Raw genomic sequence first — 12243 nt, forward strand, 5'->3', positions numbered from 1 at the left:
TAACTCGAATACCCGTCATTTCGAATCTCAATTTTCATTTAAAATTTTCATGAATTTCTACACGAATCACAATATTTGGGTAATTTTTATTTATTTATTTATTTTGTAATATAGCTTAAAATAATTGTTAAACGGATTAATTTTAATCACTCTCTCACATTCTTCCGCGGGAAAAAACGTCACTCTTTCTCTCTAAGAAATTCCCAAAAACAACCTCACTCAAGAGCGAATATTACCAAAATGCCACTGCCGTAGTTGTAAGTGTAACCCGATCCAAATGGCCGTTATAAGCAAACCCAAATAAATAAATAAATAAATAAAAACATTTCTTTTTTTCTTTTTTATTTTTGGAACCAAAAAAAAAAAAACATTTATTTATTTATTTATTTATTTTAATTAGCGAAAATCATTCCATCCATCATCTCCCTTATATATAGATTTGCAGAACATTCCCATATTACCCAAACCTCTCTCTAAAATGACATTCTCCCTTAACTCATTCTTCTTCTTCTTCTTCATTTCCGTTCCGGCTTTCTTTCTCCTAGCCGCCGCCAAGCACCACCGCCACCACTGGGTCGGACCCACCGGCCACCGCCTTATCAAAGTGGACGTCAACGGCATCTCCGGCGAGTTCCTCTCCGTCCAAGCCGCCGTGGATGCAGTCCCCGATTACAATACCGTCAACACCCTCATCCGAATCAGCCCTGGTTATTACGTGTAATGCCTCTTCTTTCCTTCATAACAAACCCAAAATTCATTATAAACACTCATTATTTTCCATTTCATTTCTTTTCTTCCCCTTTACGTATAAATCCTTCCCTCTTTTGTTACTAACTTTCCCCACACGCCTTTACCTATCAAATCTTTCTAACCCCCAATACCAATATCTTCATCCAATAATTACGTCTACGTCGTCATCTTATTTAACTCGAGAAACAATGTATTGATCAATTGAGCTAGACCCATGTCGTTGAGTTATATAACTCAATAGGTGATGTCTTGAAAAATTGATCTAGACCCGTGTCGTTGAGTTATTTAACTCGGTAGACGATGTCTTGAAAAATTGATCTAGACCCGTGTCGTTGAATTATATAATTCGGTAGGCGATGTCTTGCAAAATTGATCTAGACCCATGTAGTTGAGTTATATAATTCGGTAGGCAATGTCTTGAAAAATTGATCTAGACCCGTGTCGTTGAGTTATATAACTCAATAGGTGATGTCTTGAAAAATTGAGCTAGACCCATGTCGTTGAGTTATATAACTCAGTAGGCAATGTCTTGATCAATCGAGCTCGACCAAGGTCATCGAATTATATAACTCGGTAGACGATGTTTTGATCAGTTGAGCTAGACTTGGGTCATCGAATTATATAACTCGGTAGGCGATGTCTTGATCAATTGAGATAACCCATGTCGTCGAATTATATAATTCGATAGACGATGTCTTGATCAATTGAGCTAAACCCGTTTCGTCGAGATATATAACTCTATAAGCGATGACTTGATCAATTGAGTTAGACACATGTTGTCGAGTTTTATAATTTGGTAGGCGATTGATCCAGACCCGTGGTGCGAATTATACCATAAACTCAAAAGCTTTTAAGTTTGAGGGATTATAGGTATTATTAAGGCGTTTTGATTAAGGTTTTTCTTGGGAATGGAAATTTGCAGGGAGAAGGTGGTGGTGCCGGCGACGAAGCCGTACATAACATTTGAAGGAGGGGGGAAAGAGACGACGGTGATAGAGTGGCACGACCGAGCAGGTGACCGTGGTCCCAGCGGGCAGCAGCTGCGTACTTACAGAACAGCTTCTGTCACAGTTTTTGCTAATTACTTCTCTGCCCGAAACATCAGCTTCAAGGTAAAAATAAGTACCCCACCAACACTTTCCACTGCCCTGCCCGTGAACTTACTTGTCCTACATATTTCTACCATTTATTAAAATAATTATTTAATTCGTATTTGATATGTGGTTCACGTGACGGCAGAATACGGCACCGGCGCCAATGCCCGGAATGCAAGGGTGGCAGGCGGCGGCGTTTCGTATTTCCGGTGACAAGGCCTACTTTTCCGGGTGTGGATTCTACGGCGCACAAGACACCCTCTGTGACGACGCCGGCCGCCATTACTTCAAAGAATGCTACATAGAAGGCTCCATAGACTTCATTTTTGGCAACGGGCGTTCCATGTATAAGGCAATCTAATTTTAATTCCCTTTCTTAATTTTTCTTTTTAATTGTTTACATTAAAATTAAATTATTCCTAGTCCTTGCAAAATAGTTAGCTTTCTTACATACTTAAAATGGAAAGTTTTTTTTTTTTTTTTTAATTTCATGTATAATTTAAGGCTTTTAAAATAATTATAACAAAATCATTAAACGGCAACGTTTGATGCCTTAGGATTGCGAGCTGCACTCGATCGCCACCCGGTTCGGTTCCATAGCGGCCCAAGATAGAAACTCGCCTAACGAGAAGACCGGGTTCGCTTTCGTCCGATGCAAGGTGACCGGTTCTGGACCTATATACGTGGGCCGGGCTATGGGCCAGTACTCCAGAATCGTCTACGCGTATACATACTTTGATGACGTGGTGGCCCACGGTGGATGGGATGACTGGGACCACACCAGCAACAAAAACAAGTAAAATCTCTTCTCAATCTCTTTTGTGTGCCCCAACGGCCCATGATACCGTTTCTCTTCTCTAATATGGGCTGGGCTGGGCTGAGCTGGGCTGGGCTTACCCATCGATCTATGATCTTGGGCCCAGTCAGTCAAATTGGGCCTATATAGGCCCAATTTGGCAATTTTGAAAGTTTATTGTTTATTCATACTTACTTTTGGGGTGGTGCAGGACTGTATTTTTTGGAGTATACAAGTGCTGGGGCCCAGGAGCAAGTAAAGTAAAGGGAGTATCATGGGCCAAGGAATTGGAGTTTGAAGAGGCCCATCCATTTCTTGTGAAGAGTTTTGTGAATGGCAGGCACTGGATTGCACCCTCTGATGCGTAGGCAGGCACCTCTGCAATGCAATGCTTCATATATCATAATATGTATTTTTCATATTTAAATTCATTTCTAAATACTTATATTATTTAATTTATTCAAATTGTACTCCAGAATTTTAAAAAATAGCTAATTTTCTAGAAAGGGAGGAACAAGTTTTAGAGACAACCATCATTTCCATTCATCATTTAAACTTCATTTACTTTAGGCTAAATCTCAGCTGAGAAACGGTTTTCGGCTCGAGTTGCATGTTAAAAAACAGACAAACTGGTAGCACATGTAGTTAATATGAATACAGAAACAAGGTACGGAACAAAGCAGATGCTCTCCTGATACGAAAACGCCATTTCCGAATGGCGGAGGACAGCATCAAAGCACCTATCCCGAACGAGGAAAATGAAGTACGAAATTAAATAACAGTGTTACTGTTGTATAGTACACAGCAACAGTATGATGTCGATATCATCCTTCCGAAGTATAGTCGAGCATATAAAGTACATACCACAATCCTCCTCCTGCTGCCTTTGTGCGCTGATGACCTACGACTACCGACGACAATGGAGATGCAGAGGACCACCAAGCTCATGTTTGCCTAACCAGTGATGAGGTAGTCAACCATAAAGGCCAGCCTAAAATAGCACTTTCGTGTTTCGAGAGGTATGCGTCGTTTAAACTGCAAAATTTACAACTTGATGTCAATGCACGTTCAAATACTGATAGAGAATTGTAAATTTCCAAACTCGTATTGTATCTCCATAGGGACAAAAGAGAGAGAGATCCTAACCATTCAACATCTGGTGTATCCAGCGTATCATTCCATTCCTCTCCCTGTTCCAGGGCAGGGACAGCACCAGCTACAGCGGCCAAATCTTGTACACCATCAACCTGAAAGAAAATAGTTTATGTAAATAGTTCCAAGATCAGAACAGGCAATGAATTTTCTGAATATATCAACCTTTATCTATACATATATTGCTCTTGATTCCCACTCATTTTATTCTGATTCTAAGCCTTAGCATCCAGAAAGTTCAATTAGAATTCACCCAATAGACTCCAATTGAAAATGGCTGCAAACAAATAGATTATAACAATCACACTGCCCATTACCTACCACGGAAGTATATACAGCTCCTTGTCGTCTAAAGAAAATGAAACTTACCTGTTGAGGATACGAGGCATAACCCGAATATGCACCATAAGCATATAAAGATGGATCTTGTACAACTCCATATCCATAAGCATCATAAGCTCCTCCATACCCATAGTAGGCGCTCCACTGGTTCGGATCAACTTGCTGACCCCAAGTAGCCAAGTCCTAAAAATTCATCACCATTTCATCAAAGTTTACTTAATAGAGTGAACTCTAGTTCACTATGAGCAGTACACAGAGCTGCTAACAGAAAGATAACGCGCATAACCAATTTTATCAAGGAGTGCACAAAAGAAGAAACAATATATTATAATTAAGATAATGATTGTGTCTGATACAGGTTATAGATGATTTTCTGTTATTCTTTTCTTAGGATACCTCGTTTCCATACATTTTCTTTAGATCCTATTTTCATACCATTCTGTTTTAACGTTCACAACCAAAAAATATATATATATATATATATATATATATATATATATATATATTATTAAATATGATGAAATGCAAGCCTTCTTCATATAGATGAATTTCAAACTCACAGGCTAAATAAAAGACTGCTGTCCAAACATGCTAATATTTTATGAAGATTTGCAATCCAGGCATTGTTTTTAGCACATATGGTTTGAAAGGAACCAAATAACTTTTGAAGATAAGTAGTCTTCTTTTTATTTTTTTAGAAATGTACAGCTCCTTGTTTCTTGGTGAGGTTTTTAGTCACAGAAAATTCTTCTGTAAATACAACATTTCTACCATTGTTAACAATTGAAAAGCCTACTCATAGCTTCTTTTCGGAGGGGATTCTCACAACGGGGCCCCCTAGGTTGTATCATTTTTCTTTAATTCATTCTCGTTTCTTATCAAAAATAAAAATTAATAAATAAAAGACAATATGCCTAATGTTTTATACACAAATTTCTTGTGAACCCAAGCATTAAATTATAAACCGCATAATTATACATCACATCCACGGAGTAAAAAGAATTTTAGTAAATCAAGTAAATATTTGTTCTGTACTAAAATAGAAGGTCAATTACCTGCTTGGCAGCTGGATTTCTACCCCAGGAAGTACGAACCACTTGTTGACCAATTATCTTTCCTTGCATCTTTTGGATGGCTTCTTCAGCAGAAGCCCTGCATGGACACACGTACTTAATCCAAGTCCAAATGTTCATGGTGAAATAAGAAGAAGATAACATATCTTTGAAAATTGTACGTACACAAAAGCTTTCTCCCTATTCCACAATAATTTTTTTCTTCCACTGACTATTATTTTTATTCATGGCCTTCTTTCAGGGCATAGGAACAGGAGCAAGAAAAGATTAAATTTAATCAACTTGGATCAATAAAATTAGTCATGCTAACATACCTTGTCCCAAACTGTACAAAGCCACAGCCTCTGCCGGCAGGAATTTTCACATAAGTAATCTCACCAAACTGCAAAAAAGTTTGCTTCAACTCCTCCTCTGTAATATTAGGATCCAAGTTACCAACAAATATCTGCATAAAGATCAATGTAGTAAGAGATAAGCACAGAAACCAGAGAAAATAACAGTCACTTCACTTACAGTTGTGTTATTTGCATCGTAATCTGCTGGAAGCACAGGCACGGGTGTAGTGTAAGCTGGAACTGGGTACATTGCTGAGCCAAGAGGCACATTGGTAAGTACAAGTTTAAAAATAGCAGTACTATCCCCCTCCTAAGATTCTCTCTTTAGGTGAAGGAAAAAATAATAATAACAATGAATAAATTTCATTCGTGACTGACAGATGACGTCTCCCATCAAGGCATTCAGAAATTATTTTTGACATTGATTAACGTTTTTATCCGAGAAGATCATAGAGATAAATTGTACTTTGACATAGACATTATACATACGGAACAATCAACTTGACAAGTTTTCATCATAGATCCAAGAACACTAATTCAGCTAATATCTGCTAAAATTTCAGAATGGTCCATTTGTGCCTATTGAACTCCTAGCTCTAGGTTCATTGATGCAAAAATTGCTTAGCAGTATCCAAAAGAGAACTTTCAGTGAAAAAGGTGAAATTCAACTTTTTAAGCCAAATAGCTTCATATCTATGACTCCTCGCACAGACAGGAACCAGACCAGTTTCATACAAATAGAAAACCTAGGAAGGCCGGAAAGTTGGATGAAAAGTAAAAAAGATAGTACCCGCTACATATGGAACAAAAAGATTAGAAAACGAGAGAAGTGATAAAATGAAGAAAAGGAAAGACAGTACAACACATACTCATTACCTTTACCTGGAGTATATTGCTGCTGAACACCAATGGTCTTTTTGGGTGTTGCTGCACTAATACGCATAGGTCGGGTTGAGCAATAAACACCATTCATTTCAGACATAGCTCGATTCCTTTCATTTTCATCAGCAAATTTTACAAAACCATATCCCTTTGAACGTCCTGTGTTTGGATCAGTCACAACTTTAGCACCCCTAACAGATGGATATTGAGCTCTAAAGGTCTCTTGCAACAGATAGTCTGTAACATCAGGAGCCAAATCCCCCACGAAAATAGAGTGCTCAGGGCCTGCGTCAGGACGCCTTTCTCCAATTCCAAAAGAAGCCCAATTCAACCTGAAAGTTTGCTCAGTTCCAGGCATCTGAGTCCCATTGTACGTCTGCAGAATTCTTTCTGCTGCTGCATGAGACACAAACTCCACAAACCCATAACCCTCAGGCTGCCCTGTGATCTTGTTGCGAATAATTTTAATTGATATTACCTGTATTAAAAAAAAAAAATAGAATAGTTCACAAATAACAGAATACTCTCTTTTCTCAAACAGCTAAAAGTCATAAGCTCTTACTCGAATACAATAACACAAACAACTACCAGGCATCAAAAGTATATTTGTACTGGCCGTTGAAACATAACAACTACTAGAAAATAACTATAATTTTACACAATGACGTTTCGCTACCACGGCTCTTTAACATTAAACATCAAACTCATCCCCATTCAGTGGCATGAAAGGTCATAAGAGAGGCTTTCCCTACAGCTCAGCTCTCGTAGCAATGGACCAAAATACAAACACATTCTAATTTGATCACGCAAATTCACTTCCAAAGACCAGAAGAAAACAACTCAATTTCAGGAGAGCTTACTCGAGATGGCCGCCAAAATGTCGTGGGCAGCTTTACACAATTTGAACCGCAAAAGTATCTCAGACATATATCTAGTTGTTACTAGGTACATGCGGAATTTTGAATCCACATCCAATGGCTACGAAGAGGCAACCAGATTGAATCATTTTTCCTACTTTCAGACCTAGATAATAATCGCATACGCTATAAATTAACGAACAAAAGCTCAAAAATCCATACACACATCTAGATTGAGAAACTACTGAAGTCCTAATGGGTCTATGATTAAAAGCAACATCATTAAACACAAAAGTGCCTAAAATTTTGAAGGAAGAAATAAACAAAAAAAAACAAACGAACCTCGCCAGTGTGAGCGAAGCAAGAACTAAGGTAAGACTCATCGACCCAGTACTGCAAATCCCCAATCCAAAGTGTTCTAACTTCCTCCACCGAAGTTGGTTGATGGTGCGTTGGTTGACTTGCCAGAGTCGCCATCGTACCTATTGACACATTATCTTTTACTTTCTTTCAACTTTCTGGTGTTCACGTGTGCCTCGTAATATGGTTTCTACAGTGTATGATGCTCCGACGTCGCCGTCTCTGCAAATTAATCGGTGACTCCAAAGATTTTGGCGCAAAGCTTCAAAATCACAATAGAAACACAATCAAGTAAAGAGATTTGAAGATTAAAAGAAAAAACCTGCGGATTCTCGTCACCTCCCACCGCTAGGGTTTCGTTTTCGCCTCGGACCTTCGATCGAACTCCGGAGTACGGTTAATGGCAATTATTTACCCTATTCTTTCTTCATGTTTTTAATTCGCAAATATCACTTTATATTTAACCCGTAATATTTGAAATTTGACATTTTTCTAATATCTCATAATTGATTTTAGTTACTATTTACTATTTGGTCCTTAAAATTCACATTTAATCATCGATATTTGAATTTTATTTTTCACTATGGTCCCCAATAAATTACTTATTTGATTATTTTAGTCTACATATCATCCTGTAAATTGAGTATTATTAGAAGGTGTAGTTCCACCTTCACTAATTAAAAAAAAATATGAATTTATAAGTAAATAATATAATTTTCATTCCGAATATAACCTAAAAATAAAAAACAAATTTATGAAAGTTTATGCTCAAAATGGACTAATATCACACCACGATTAAAATTTTAAGATTAAATTATTAATTATTAATTATTTAAAAATTAAGAAATAATTGTTGTATTAATTTTTCATATTATATATTTTTTAAATTAAATATCAACCAAAAAAATAATTAATTTGTTAAAAAAAAAAAAAAACATGTTACATAATCAAGGTTGTCTAGGAACATCATTGTGGTACTCATGATAGGGTAAAGCGGATAAATATTGGTGATTTGAAAATTAAATAAATAATTAATTTACTTATGAGCCCCCCAAAAGTAGAATATTTGCAATAATAGCAATGGAAATGGAAAATTGTGGAATTTGTAAAAAATAGAGGGCTCACAAAATAAAAAAGGACTTTAATTACTCCGACCGGCAAGGTTTGCGTGTTGCTTGTCCCTACTTTCCCATTCACGCCTCTAACTTTCTTAAACCTCTTGTCGTTTTCGAACCAAATTTGCCTTTTATTATTATTATTATTTATTAATTCCATTTAAAATTTATTTACCATCGTCCATATTACATTAATAACTAAAACCTCATCAAACTAAAATATCAAATCTTCACAAGTCACAGTCATCACTGACATCAGCTAAAAAGGTAAAATATTTTTAATCACTAACATCAGCATTGAGTGGTAAACCTATTTGTTGTGTTGATCGGATTAACCCAACCAAAAACTGTCAACCCATAAGACCGATATAAATTTTTCAATTTTTTAAAAATTCAACCCACCCCTGTAAAAATTTAGTCTAACTTCTTGCTAGTTTGAATTAGTCAAGATATTCTTTATTCGGAGAATATTAGTCACTCTTAGATTTTAGTAATCAGTTAATATTTTTCTCTTTAGTTTATATTTTCCTTATTTGTTGGTATCTTGTATCATATTTAAACGGTGTGAATATGAATGAAATTTAACCTTCCATCACAATTCTAGTCTCATTTGAACTCTCTATTGTTTCTATTTACAGATCTATTCACACTTTTGAGTGGTAGATGTTGTGTCAGTTGGTATTAGAGTCAACCCAAACTTTATAGTTTGGATTAAACAGCCTACTCGGGTCATTTGAACCCATGTACTTTTGGGCACGAGTTTGAACAATTTAAGTTGTAACATCTTTTAAAAAATGGAGTATTTTTAAAAAAAATTAAAATTTAAGGGGTGATATTGAAATTTGGATATAATTTTTATTAATTTAACCTAATAATAACAACCCTGAAAATAGGAAATACCAGCTTTTTATTTTTTAATTTTTTCTTACTGGGAAAGAGAATATTTAGAAAAAAAAAAAGAAAATATTTATTGGATGTGCTGTTTATTGTTCCTTTTGGTGGAGGAATGCTTGTCATCTACTCCTTTTAAGTTCCCAATCCCTTCTGTACTTTCCATTCCACCAAAAACCAAAAAAAGCTTTGATTTCATTTCGGTAATGGAGTCCCACATTTGCAACCTCTGTTTCAAATCCTTCGCCAATGGCAGAGCCTACGCCGCCCACATGAAGGCCCATCTCACTGCCGCCATGGCGCCACCACTCCCTCCGCCCACTCCTCCAGAGACCCACGGCGGTGTTCCCTCTTCCTTCTCCTCCTACTCCGCTGACGACGATGAATTTCGAGAAGATCCCAAGAGAATTTTCAATATTCTCCTTCAAGACACAGAGAGCGAAACGGAATCCACAAACCCATCTCGGAAACGATCCAAAAAGTACCGGAAACCGCCGTTGGAACCGAGCAGCTCTGTTTCTGATACTTCACCGGAGGAAGACCTCGCCATGTCTCTGATGATGCTCTCACGCGATCGATGGATGAAACCAGAAACGAAATCATTGACGGGAATTAAAAGGAAGAAAAAGTGCGGAAAGTGCACGAAATTGTTCCGATCTTACAGAGCTCTGTTTAGCCATGAGAAAATCTGCCAATTAGAAACAGAGCTCGACGAAGAACAGGAAGAACACGAAGAGTTCAAAAATGGCGGAAATAGAAGAGTCTTCAAATGCCCATTTTGTTTTAAGCTATTTGGATCAGGACAAGCCCTTGGCGGCCATAAGAGATCCCATGTTGTGAGCTCTGAAAACGCTGCTGTTACTGTAAATGCCTCTGTTTCTTTGAAGCTTGAAATTAGTCTGATAGATCTGAACTTACCGGCGCCGATTGAAGAAGATGATTACAGTGTAGTTTCGGATGCTTGAGGAATTTGTTAATGATTGTTATTAATTAGTTGAATGGCCTGATTTTGATGGGTTTTGATCGTTCAAACAAGAAAACAATTCAGTTTCTTTTGTGGGTTTCTTGTTTTTTCTAGTAATTGGAAGAAGACGAAGTTTAGTGAAAGAATTGGTCCAATGGGTTAATTAATTATGGGTCTTTCTTTTCTTCTTTATGTCTATTTTGACCGTAGAAATGTGTTTACTTCGAGAAGACGAAGAAGATGATTAGGAAAGTTAGTGGAAAAGTATTGAGAGTAAAGAAAGATTAATGCTTTTTAAGAGAAATGAGTGAAACATATGTGTCGATTTAAGACACAGCCCCGACTCCTATAAGGAGCAACAGTGAGGAATCTTAGACAACGAGTGAAAGTCCGACTCAACAATATTGCGTGAGTGAAAAAAGACAATGCCACTTGTAAAGATCTACTTGTAAAGATTTTTCGTGATACACAAATTCGAGAAAGAAGTCTCAACTAATTCCATGTTAACAACCGTGATAATTAGTGGTATATAATTTGAATTTATGTCGGCGTCTTACATGTATGAATTATAACATATAGATAAGAAAATTTATATATTACCAAATTATTATTGATTTTAGGGTATTTTGATAAAAATAAATGTTGAACTCAACTCCTAAATTTTGTATAAAATAAATGTTAAATTTCAAGTAAATTATTGTGTGAGCTAAAGTGCAAAAATTGATAAGCATGTGTTCTCACGTTAATTTTAATTCGTTGTATTAAGAAAAAATTTAAAACAATTTCATGAAGTATCTTTTCGAACAAATTTATTTACTTTTTAAATTAAGAGATATAATTAAAATAAATTATAAAGTTAAGTAGCATATCGTATTATTTAACTTAAAATAAACCACCCATCCAAATAAGAATTATCAATTAAAGTTTAAATTTTAAATTAATACATTGTTAATTTAAAATTTTAATCCATACAGCCAAAATTTAGGAATATAGTTAATTTTTTCACAAAAAAAAAAAAAAAAAAAAAAAAAAAAAATCAAATAGAGACTAGCACAAAGAGCTTTTTGCATGGTCTTAAAAAGTCACCTCAATAATAAATAATTAATTTTTTAAATAATAATAAAAAGAAAAACAATGTTTGGTGATGGGGAGAGCTCAGATCCATAAAAGTTGAGCAGGTGGGCTTTTCCACCAACATGAGGCCCCACAATTCAGACTAGGCCCAATATACTATGCAATCTTTTAACACCCATTTACTAGAGATGTCGATGGGATAGGTCGGGCGGAGACAAAATTGGGGCGAGGTTGAGATTGGGGACGGAGACGAAAAATGTAATCTCCGTCCCCATCCTCATTTAAACGAGATTCTCCTCCTATACGAGGCAAATTCCCATGGAGCCTAATTATGCGGATTAAATGAACATCTCTGCCATTTACGTACTTATCATATGCACCAAACCATCACCATCTTACAACTAAACCATGTCATTACTTAAATTAATACTCACTTAATACAATAATAATATGTCTACATTAAGTTTAATACGACAATCATAGGTTCAGTTTATTAGTTGAACCCATCACAAGCTAAATTATGAACTTTATGGGTCTTTTTTTTTTTTTTTTTTTTTT

At 36.2% G+C, this 12243-nt stretch overlaps 4 protein-coding genes across 9 annotated transcripts in view; 2 read left to right on the top strand and 2 right to left on the bottom strand.

The window, feature by feature from the left end:
* Positions 1–473: 473 nt before the first annotated feature.
* LOC111430254 (probable pectinesterase 68) lies at positions 474–3043 on the top strand. Its single transcript, XM_023066422.1, has 5 exons — positions 474–717; positions 1673–1862; positions 1990–2196; positions 2402–2640; positions 2852–3043. Exons 1-5 carry the CDS (start codon positions 479–481, stop codon positions 3006–3008), a joined length of 1032 nt encoding a protein of 343 aa, XP_022922190.1. The 5' UTR covers positions 474–478; the 3' UTR covers positions 3009–3043.
* A 138-nt stretch (positions 3044–3181) lies between these two features.
* LOC111430253 (polyadenylate-binding protein RBP47B'-like) lies at positions 3182–8081 on the bottom strand. Of its 5 annotated transcripts, XR_002708300.1 has the most exons (10): positions 7964–8081; positions 7624–7863; positions 6419–6902; positions 5721–5794; positions 5522–5652; positions 5190–5286; positions 4162–4317; positions 3787–3887; positions 3505–3675; positions 3182–3380 (listed from the first exon to the last, which is right to left on the bottom strand). XR_002708300.1 is itself a non-coding variant. In XM_023066421.1 (9 exons), exons 2-9 carry the CDS (start codon positions 7756–7758, stop codon positions 3585–3587), a joined length of 1263 nt encoding a protein of 420 aa, XP_022922189.1. In that variant the 5' UTR covers positions 7759–7863; positions 7964–8081; the 3' UTR covers positions 3182–3584. The 5 variants fall into 5 exon arrangements, 3 of the variants coding, with proteins under 3 accessions (XP_022922189.1, XP_022922187.1, XP_022922188.1); XM_023066421.1 differs by having other exon boundaries at positions 3182–3675; positions 6425–6902; XM_023066419.1 differs by having other exon boundaries at positions 3182–3675.
* Positions 8082–9731: 1650 nt separating this feature from the next.
* On the top strand, positions 9732–10778 carry LOC111430255 (zinc finger protein ZAT9-like). Its single transcript, XM_023066423.1, has one exon. The coding sequence runs from the start codon at positions 9854–9856 to the stop codon at positions 10610–10612; it is 759 nt and encodes a 252-aa protein (XP_022922191.1). The 5' UTR covers positions 9732–9853; the 3' UTR covers positions 10613–10778.
* A 905-nt stretch (positions 10779–11683) lies between these two features.
* Positions 11684–12243, bottom strand: part of LOC111430256 — a 4566-nt gene continuing 4006 nt past the window's right edge. Inside the window, exon 4 of one of the 2 annotated variants that reach the window (XM_023066427.1) lies at positions 11684–12086. In XM_023066427.1, the coding sequence (XP_022922195.1) occupies positions 12081–12086 (6 nt within the window). In that variant the 3' untranslated portion in view covers positions 11684–12080. Of the gene's footprint in view, positions 12104–12243 lie in introns of both variants that reach the window. The other variant, XM_023066426.1, reaches the window with a different exon arrangement.

Source organism: Cucurbita moschata, unplaced genomic scaffold, assembly GCF_002738365.1.
Source record: "Cucurbita moschata cultivar Rifu unplaced genomic scaffold, Cmos_1.0 Cmo_Scf00033, whole genome shotgun sequence".
Lineage (NCBI taxonomy): Eukaryota > Viridiplantae > Streptophyta > Magnoliopsida > Cucurbitales > Cucurbitaceae > Cucurbita > Cucurbita moschata.

What these genes read in the sequence shown, in the direction of transcription:
- LOC111430254 (XM_023066422.1), top strand. Translation starts at nt 479, where the DNA reads ATGACATTCTCCCTTAACTCATTCTTCTTCTTCTTCTTCATTTCCGTT. An exon ending in CCCGAAACATCAGCTTCAAG is followed by an intron (nt 1,863 to 1,989) that starts GTAAAAATAAGT and finishes ACGTGACGGCAG; the next exon opens with AATACGGCACCGGCGCCAAT. An exon ending in ACGGGCGTTCCATGTATAAG is followed by an intron (nt 2,197 to 2,401) that starts GCAATCTAATTT and finishes TTGATGCCTTAG; the next exon opens with GATTGCGAGCTGCACTCGAT.
- LOC111430253 (XM_023066419.1), bottom strand. Translation starts at nt 7,758, where the DNA reads ATGGCGACTCTGGCAAGTCAACCAACGCACCATCAACCAACTTCGGTG. An exon ending in TTTGTACAGTTTGGGACAAG is followed by an intron (nt 5,287 to 5,521) that starts GTATGTTAGCAT and finishes GTGTCCATGCAG; the next exon opens with GGCTTCTGCTGAAGAAGCCA. An exon ending in GAAATCCAGCTGCCAAGCAG is followed by an intron (nt 4,318 to 5,189) that starts GTAATTGACCTT and finishes ATGAATTTTTAG; the next exon opens with GACTTGGCTACTTGGGGTCA.
- LOC111430255 (XM_023066423.1), top strand. Translation starts at nt 9,854, where the DNA reads ATGGAGTCCCACATTTGCAACCTCTGTTTCAAATCCTTCGCCAATGGC.